The sequence below is a fragment of the Mangifera indica genome, chromosome 13 (genome assembly GCF_011075055.1).
Source record: "Mangifera indica cultivar Alphonso chromosome 13, CATAS_Mindica_2.1, whole genome shotgun sequence".
NCBI lineage: Eukaryota > Viridiplantae > Streptophyta > Magnoliopsida > Sapindales > Anacardiaceae > Mangifera > Mangifera indica.
Window position 1 is genome coordinate 1,625,995 of NC_058149.1, and position 9,298 is coordinate 1,635,292.

Sequence of the window (9,298 nt, forward strand, 5' to 3'; positions counted from 1 at the left end):
TGTAAAGTCTTTGTGTTATTGTTAGTAGTTTTTTCTTATTTTTGAAAGATGAGTTGATTTGTGAAGCAACGGGGGAACACAAGTCAGAGTAATATTTGATTTTGAAGGAATAGGAATAGGAATAGGAATAGGCTTGGCTATGATTATGATTGATGCCGGTTTTTGAAAGATGAGTTGATTTGTGAAGCAACGGGGGAACACAAGTCAGAGTAATATTTGATTTTGAAGGAATAGGAATAGGAATAGGCTTGGCTATGATTATGATTGATGCCGGTTTATTATACAATAAAATTATATATATTAGTTTTGACTATATAAATAGATATTTATTTACGTATATTATTATGTGATTTAATGATTTTAAATTAAGAATAAAATAACATGTAATCATATAATGATATATAAATACGTATCTATTTATGTATTTAAAATAGATATATATAATATTATATTTTATAATGTTACGTCAAAAATGATAGAGATAATCTTGTAGTAGGAAATTAGGTAAAGAGAAAGGAAGAGTATGTTCAAATTAGACTTGGCCATGGGTTGGTTTGGCCTGTGAACTAGATCGAAACCAGTCTGGATAAAATTGAAACTAGATTTTGACGGTTTGGTTCTGGTTTATATAATTTGAAATCGTAAACCATCGGTTTATGAATCAATGATTTAGGGTTTTTGAACCAATAATTTTATTTTATTTTATTGAATTTTTTTATTTTTTTAAATTAAAAAAAACCAACGATTCCTTACAAATATGCAGGGGATCAGGTCCCCTGCATATTTCAAAATCTTTTGCAGGGGGTTGGTCTTGCAAAAGATTTAAATTTTTTGTAAATTTTGTTTCAACCCCTCTTTTTTTAAAATTTTTCTTATATATATCCATTTAATCTCTCAACTCTTCCAATTAAATTCTTCAAACTCTCTCATTTATGCTTATTCTCATTCTTTCAATTTTTAATACTTTCTTAATCTTTCAATCAAATTCTTTCAAATTTAATTAAATTTTTTTTATTAATTTCTATTTCTATTTTTATTATATAATTTATAATTAATTATAGAATTTATTTTTATAATTAATTTTATTTATTTATTTTATTATCTTTCATAATTAATCATATAATTTATTTTTTATTATGCAAAGGTAAAAGAACTACGTAAGTTTTAATTCTTTTAAATCTCAAGAAGATACGTAAGAAATTTAATTGAAAAATTAAATTCAAATCTTTATTTTAATTTTTAATTATTGTAATTAATAATTTAAAAATTAAATCAAGATCATATATTAAAATTAATAGTTCAATGCCAGTTTCAAATCGAAATTGTGAACGAATCATCTTATTACAGTTTCGGTTCAGGGTTTTTAATTTTTTGAACCGTGAACCGGTGGCTTCGAACTGAAACCGTCAATTCATGAATCGTGGCCAAGACTAGTCCAAATGATTTATAGTGGTTTAAAGTTTTTATTTCAATTTTTGTCTTTCACCTCTTCAAGGAAATCTCCCTTGAAGTTCTTTTCACATATATCAGCTTGATATATTAGTTTTGTTAAGATTGCACTCTAATTTCTTCACGATGTCGCCCTAGTTTTGTTGGGATTTTCTCCTTGAAATAGTCTATTTGCAATTTTGTTTAATACAATAATTTATATAGGATTTGTTCCACGAACAGTATAATAAATATAAATTTGTCTGCAAATAAACATGTTTTTAATTAGGTTGATATAAAAGTGATTATTAGAGGTGGATATAGACCAAGTTGAGTTTTAATACCTCTTTATTTGAATTCAATTTGAAAAAAAAAATGATATGGTTTAAGTTTGGATCAAGTTTGTTAAAATAAGTTTGGCTCAAGTTTGATTCGAATAAAAAATAGTTTAGTTTGATTCGATTTGAGTATGATTTGATTTTGTAGTTTGAATAAATTATTCAAATTCATGGCTCGGTTTAATTCAAATTAATTGTTTGGATTTGTGATTCGAGTTTATAGTTTATTGATAAAATAACATAATAATATTTAAATTTTTTATTTCAAGCAAAATTGAGTTAAATTTAAATCGAAGTTAATCATGTATTTGAATTACTAATTTGAGTCGAACACCTCTTAGTTTGAATTTAACTCAATTTGAAAAATAAATTAAATCTTTTGATTTAAGTTCAATTTAAATTTAGATAAAACAAATTTGAGTTGAGTTAAATCAAATCAAATTAGCTTTTAAGACTAAGCAGGGTTGGATCATATTCAGCCTAGTGATTGCATAAACTATCTAAAGATTTGACACAAGTACTCCTTCGATGAAGGTTGAGTAATGAATTTGAGCTTTGAAGTATGTTTTATTTATTTTGATTTCTCTGGATCATCTCAAACCTTTAATATATTCTAAATGTTTGATTTTATACTTTGAAAAATCGTTGAATGATGCGAGTTAATTGTTGAAACTGAGAATGAAACAGTTGAATTTGAAAAGTACTAAAAATTTGTTATTTAGAGTTCATGGAATATGCATTTCTTCTCTCAAAACAATATTTCCTGATGAAAATCTCCGTCTCTAGAAAACTTGTCAACTTTGTCTTATTTTCGACAATTACATTTTTTTCTTCTTGCCGTTGGAACAAACGATCAAATCTGCGGAATGTATGTTCTTTCATTTGGCGAGAATGTTCAATGTTTGACGACCTTTGGAACAATCACGTCCTTGGGGAGTGGATGTTTTGAAGCTGAACTTTGATTTTCATGCTTCTTTTAACTAAAAACATAAAATCTTAATTGGTTTGCTTTAAGATAGAATATTTATAATTGAGGAATTTTATTTTGGAACAAATATAATTTGAAATGGAATCGAAATCTGTAGTTTCCTTGGTTGCTAATTACCTGAGTATCTATAGACAAATGTAAGATGTACCAATTGCATCCCAATTCTCAAGAGAAGCGGAAACTGGAAAGTTTGGTAAGTAAATAGCATAACCAGGAGTTTCTTGGATCAAATTAATAGATAACCCTGCACGCAGTCTACATTTGTTATTCTTACATCCAACAGCTCATCTCCTTGGGGAAGAGCTTGTTAATCTTGTATTCATTTGCTAATTATGTATTTTCACCACTAGAGGAAGTGCTTGTTGGCTATTACCTCAAATGATTCAAGTTGACCTCAGTTTGAGTTTGATGTTGATTAGTTTGATAAGCTTACAAGTTTATAATTGACTTAAGTAAAATATTACTAAGTTTTTAAAAGTTTTGAAACTGCCTTTTTACTCTCTTTAGAGTTTTATTGCTCAGTTTAATTACAGAGAAATTAAACGAAATATAAGTTATGATTTAAATGTGATTTTAAAAAATCAAACTAGCCTTTTTTTTTTTATAGAAATTGAGCTAGAGTTGAGGTTTTATCGAAAACAAGTTTATACTCAAATTCGAGTTTAATATGCATATGACAAGCCCATATCCACCTCTATTTTGGACCAAGCCCAGTATAATAAAATCTTGGGTTAGCCGAAATATAGTTGCTTTTTACAACCAATTCTCTCCCAATCAACATATTAATTATTGGCAGAAGGACTTATTGACTTTCTCAAATTTCACCTTTTAATTTTGAAAAATTCATTTGTCCACCCATGAATAATTAAAGTTAATTAAACTCAAACCCTTTGAAAATTTATCTTATTTTTCCTCTTAAACTTTAAAAACTAATTATTTCCTCTTAAGCCAAGTTTTTAAAAAAGAATTCCCCCCGGCCGCCCCCCTCCCCCCTCCCCCCAAGGGTTTGGTTTTCAATTCTCAATGACATCTTCGGCGCCATCATTGGCAACCTCTCTCTCCTGTGGCTTCCTCTTCTTCCAACGATGTCTCTCTCAACATCTCTTCCTTAGGGGGAAAATATTGTTTTATAAAACTTAGTTTATGAGGAAAATTGTTAAGTTTTAGAGTTTATGAGGGAAAAAGAGATCAAATTTTAGTTTATTATTATTATTATAAATAAAATGATTATTTTATCCTTAAAACCAACCAACTTAATTGTCCATAGGTGGGAAAATAGGTTTTTTAAAAGTAAAGGGTGGAAATTTGAGATAACAACATACTTTGGGTGGAAAAAGTCCTTTGGCCTTAATTATTTAGCCAATGCAAAATAATTGCCTGCAAATTCATGTGGCTTGAATCTTGGCAAGGTGAATTCAGAATTTCCATATGAAAAACATTGGCTGCTGCAACCACAAAAAGAAAAAATATTCGTGATGAGAGCACCGAGTTACGTTAGCCATGCCCTTAAATTCTTAATCTTAAGGTTCCTCCATCAACTTTCTGTCCAACATTGAGAATAGGGTTCCATTATTCTCTTTGCAAAATGCATTGCCCAATGGATAGTATCAACACCGCATATAAGGATAGATTCGATTCGAATTAGCTCGGTTTGAATGAAACCATTTCAAGCAAAGCTTAAACTCATTAGTTCCGTTTGATTCAGTTCGTTTGCCCGTTCAAGGATACTATTTATCTTCTTTGTGATATGGTTCATCCTTCTAATAATATTATTCAACCTATTAATGACATTGTGCAAATAATTAAAATAAATAATTAAATAATTCAATCATTAGATGATACAACAATTAATATGTTAATATTGACTGTTTATGTATATAGTATTACTCTGTTTACTATATTTGACAAAAATGATATTTTCTAACCATGTTGGTTCATTATATATTTAGATCCATGAACTTACAATTAGAGAGCTTGAGCATAATTAATTAACATTAAAGGCAAATTTTATTTTTATTCTCTCTATATTCTTCCCTTGAGAAAATTCTTGCAAATTTTTTCCCAACAGTGTCTATCAGGTTCAGCTATCTCCAATCCAAGCCTGGCGTTATCGGCAAAATCACTCTGCAATTAATCATTAATTAAAATTAATTAATATCGAACACCAACATGATTATATTGATTAAGGAATATAATTATTAGTTACCTGAATGCAGTTGTCATTTTGCAGGCGATCAATGAGATTATAAAGAATGTCTTTGGTGTATTCAGGATGGCCTTGGATGCCAAGAATATGATCTCCAATGGTGAACATTTCAACTCCTGTTTTATCAGAAAATGCTATCACTTCTGCTCCTGAAGGCAGCTCCCAAACCTCATCTTGATGACATTCTATTATAGAAAGAAATTGTGGGATTTCTTCTCCCAATTCTTCCAAGAAGCTGCATGTTCTTAAATCCCTCACCATTCTCACTCTCCTCAGTCCAATATCCCATCCTGTATAAGCCTTCCCAACTTTTCCACCCAATGCCCTACACAAAACCTGAAAATAAAAATACATAGAATCACACAAAAGTTTCGTAAATTATTGAAGAAATTTTCATATATGAGTTTGTAGATAGGGTTGGATCTAAACCAAATTGATCAGGTCTCAAAAACTGGTTTGATTTGACTCAATTTCATTTAGATAAATTTGAGCTGAACTTGATTCAAAAGAGTAAGTTCGTTTCTAATACCGAGTCAAACTTGAGCTAGAAGGAGTTTAACTTGATCTGGCTTACGAGTCATGTGATGGGTAAATTTGGTTTGCGTTTGGCTTATGGTTTGATTTAAATCATATCAAACAATTGTCAAAATGTTGTCATTTTATTTATTATTTGATAAAACGATGTTGTTTTGTCAATAAGATGTCAATTCAAACAATGAATTCGAATAAAAATATCTAAGCCACAAACTTGAACCAAATTTCAAACTTTAAACTTAAGGACCAAGCCGAACTCAAGCTACCCTAAATTTTGGTTTAATGAACTTGAATTGAATTTTAGTTGCCCCAATTTTCTTTCGAGTCAAACTGCAACCAAAGGATGTTTAGGTTTAGCTCGATTTGTATCTGTCCCTATTTGTGGAATCAAAATGTCTATAGAAAGGGTGGATTTGATTGGAGTCGAGTTTGAAACCAGCTTAAACTCGAGCTCATTTGAGTTAATGCATAATTTCATTGAATGGTCGGTGTGAATAGCATCATCAAAATGGTGACAAATATCATTAACAAGATGAATAATATCATCAAATAAATAAATGGATAGAGCCATTGAATTAGAACTCCAACTTAAATTCAATTCATTCAAACAAAGTCGTGGATTCAATCTGAGTTGTCGGTCTCATCGAATCCAACCCTAGTTAACCGAAGACAATGAATATAACTGTTTTTGGAAATATGGTTACCTGGTGACCAAAGCAAATGCCGAGAACTTTTTTCTCCATGGAATCTAAGGTTTGGAGGAAGAAGCAAAGTTTGACAATCCAGTAGTCATTTCCATAGGCATCAGAAGGGCTACCACTGACGACAAATCCGTCGTATTTGTGAAGCTCATTCATGTCAGGGAACTCTCCTTCAACAACTCTGAACAAATCCCATCTCTCTCCTTCTCCAAAAGCTGCAACGAACACATTGAAGTATCCACCATACACTTTCTTCACATAATCAGAGTCTCTTGCTGCCAAAAAAAGAGCATATCGCTTCTCCTTCATAACAATATCATTCATCTTCTTCACCAAGAAAGTAAAAGAGCAAGATTTAGAGAAGCAAGTTGTTGGTTTGTACTTGCAGAGAAGAAGAAGGGATAGCCAATTTATAGAGCTAGCCCACAAAAGATTCCCAAACAATTACGGAAATCCTGTAGTGTGAAAAAGTGGTTGAGACAGAAGGAATTCTTTTGTTCGAGAATTGAAATATTGCTTTGAGAGCAGAGTGGCAATGGATACCTCTTTTTCCAAGCGAGTTAGGCAAAATCGCATTTTCACGTCTGTTGTAATTCCTGTAGAAGACTAGAGTTAATGCTTGGAAGAATTTAGGACTTTGATAGATCAAATGAAACGTGAGATTAGAAATATGGTGGGAAGACAAAGAATATAGAATATAAGACTTTTATGAAACCCAAGTAAAATGCGCAGCAAAATGTACAGATACTAAAAAACTAGGTATAGAGGTAAAATCTCACTATACATATGGAAGAAAAAGATCACATGGCCAAGAATGAGATTTTCTTTGTTCTATCTATTTTGCGGTATATTCATCCACTTTTACATACTCTTTAATACAACTTTTATATTTAATATATGTACTAGCAAGTCAGATGTTCACAACAGATCACAAGTGGTACCTGTTTAATCATAAGTCGTTTTTATTCTACTTGCTAGTTGTTGTATTTATTTATGTACATGTAATAAAAAGTTTATTCGTAGAATTAAGGTTAAATTCAAACCGAGTCAAAATTTAAACTCGTCAAAACTCGAGCTCGGCTCAACTTGAGTTGAGCCTAACTTAGTTTAAATTTAGTTTGAGTTTATGTTTAAATCGAGTTTTAAATTCAACTTGATACTAAAACGACATTGTTTTAAGATATATTAATCAAAATAATATCATTTTAATTAATTCATATCGAAAACTTCTTGGCTCATGAGCTTGACTAACAAAACACCTCTAAAACTCAAGCTTGAGCTAAAAAATATTTAAATTTGATGCTCTAGCTTAAACTTATTTTAGTCGAGCTTATTTCGGACTTGTTTGAGCAGAGCTTATTCAGGCTTGTTTGAGTCGAGCTTGATATAATCTGTACCGTGATGGCTTTGCCCCACACTCTTCTCCTGGAAAATTCATATCTCGAATCCATATTTGGACTTCCTGAATTTGGATAATTCTTTAAAAAATTTAAAGGTATTATTATGCAACAAATAAAATGGTAAGATAAACCAGCCATTGAATTAATAAACGTGAAACAGCACCACTTGAAATTCACCACGGTTCTTTGTCTACCGAATAAAATCTTATATATTTTCTTGCATTTGGGGCACTAAATCTTTGGAGTATTTGCGTATGTTTGCAGTCTTTTGAAGCTCCCACTCTGAGAAATTAAATCAGATTATTTCAAAGGAAACAATTACAGTCACCATGGTTAACTCGATTTTATCCCTACTCTTCTAAAAACATATTCCAAAATTTTCATTCAAATTATTTGTCATCCTATGTTGTTCATATGTTAGTAGTATTACTTACTATAATTAGTAAAATGTGCTTTTTAAACTTATAAATGAGTATCGTTATAGAAACACTAATAATTATTTTTAAAAAAAGGGTAAGGAATTCACTATGATTCTAATTTTTTTTTAAAAAAAGTTTGTGCAAGCAATGAACAAAAACGTGTTAAATTTTATATGGATAAGATTTAATCTGTTGATGCTATTGAAAGTATGAGTTATGCCATAATTTTATACAGACCCTAGTTTCATGTCTTGGGTTGGAATCAGTCTGATCTTAGCTGAGTTAAGGACTCTATTGATGATGAGTTTATTGGAAAAGTTCTATCAAAGAAAAAATGATCGATTGAATTGAGTTGGAGCCATCCCTACTAAAACTCGGATCTTTTGATTTTAGCCACGATCCAAGCAAGAGCCAGTTTAAAATCACATATAACCCTATTCATTTCATATAGACATATGATAAATGATTTAACCACGTAAATACGTAATCATGTTATATATAAATTGAAATTATATCTTATCTCTCAGGGGATCCAATATTATTCTAATAATTTATGGGCAACCCTTGGTATCTATTAGGGACGGACATTGTTATATAAATATTAACAAAAGAAGGTGACAATTATTATTAAAATTAATATTATTATACAATTTCAATTTTGATGAATTATTGTCTCGTTATTTCAAGATGATACACGTGATTACTAGCAATTTTTTTATCGCTTTCTTGTCCGATTAAACAGTTTGGGAAACAGCCAAATAGCTAAATTTATGAAGATCTATTTATTATTTACAATCATATAAGCATTAATGGACGATTAATAACGTGTTAGTTAGATTATGATTGTGGGAGGACAAATAAATTTTATTGTGTTTGTTTGAATTTAGTGATTTGTCGAGATTTCAAGACAATCATTTGATTAAATTAATTAATTGGCAATTTAAGTCCAATAAATTATTTGTTTGAGTTTGAATTTGTCTAAACTAATCAAAAATATTGTTAGAGAGTCGTTGATAAGGGTGATAGTGTGACCCATGGGATGAATTATGTCAATAGTGGTAAAAATAGTGTTACCAGCAAAATAATAGTATAAGTGAATGAAAATTCAAGTTGAACTTAAATTGAGTTATTGAACTGAACCTCTAGTTTAATATGGCGTGAATCGAACCAAACATCAAGTCAAATCGAGCTAGTTTAGTTTGGATTCAAGTCAATCGCAGTGCAAAATGATCTAATGGTTTGAACATTTTTAAAACTTTACTCACACTAGACTTGCCATCAGGT

The 9,298-nt window shown here is 30.3% G+C and overlaps 1 protein-coding gene across 1 annotated transcript; it reads right to left on the reverse strand.

The window, feature by feature from the left end:
- Window positions 1–4,683: 4,683 nt before the first annotated feature.
- LOC123195200 (gamma-glutamyl peptidase 5-like) lies at window positions 4,684–6,678 on the reverse strand. The gene is made up of 3 exons (XM_044608848.1): window positions 6,199–6,678; window positions 4,961–5,296; window positions 4,684–4,878 (listed from the first exon to the last, which is right to left on the reverse strand). The coding sequence occupies exons 1-3, from the start codon at window positions 6,517–6,519 to the stop codon at window positions 4,777–4,779; spliced, it is 759 nt and encodes a 252-aa protein (XP_044464783.1). The 5' UTR covers window positions 6,520–6,678; the 3' UTR covers window positions 4,684–4,776.
- Window positions 6,679–9,298: the final 2,620 nt, after the last annotated feature.

What these genes read in the sequence shown, in the direction of transcription:
- LOC123195200 (XM_044608848.1), bottom strand. Translation starts at nt 6,519, where the DNA reads ATGAATGATATTGTTATGAAGGAGAAGCGATATGCTCTTTTTTTGGCA. An exon ending in GCATTTGCTTTGGTCACCAG is followed by an intron (nt 5,297 to 6,198) that starts GTAACCATATTT and finishes TTTTATTTTCAG; the next exon opens with GTTTTGTGTAGGGCATTGGG. An exon ending in AAAATGACAACTGCATTCAG is followed by an intron (nt 4,879 to 4,960) that starts GTAACTAATAAT and finishes GATTAATTGCAG; the next exon opens with AGTGATTTTGCCGATAACGC.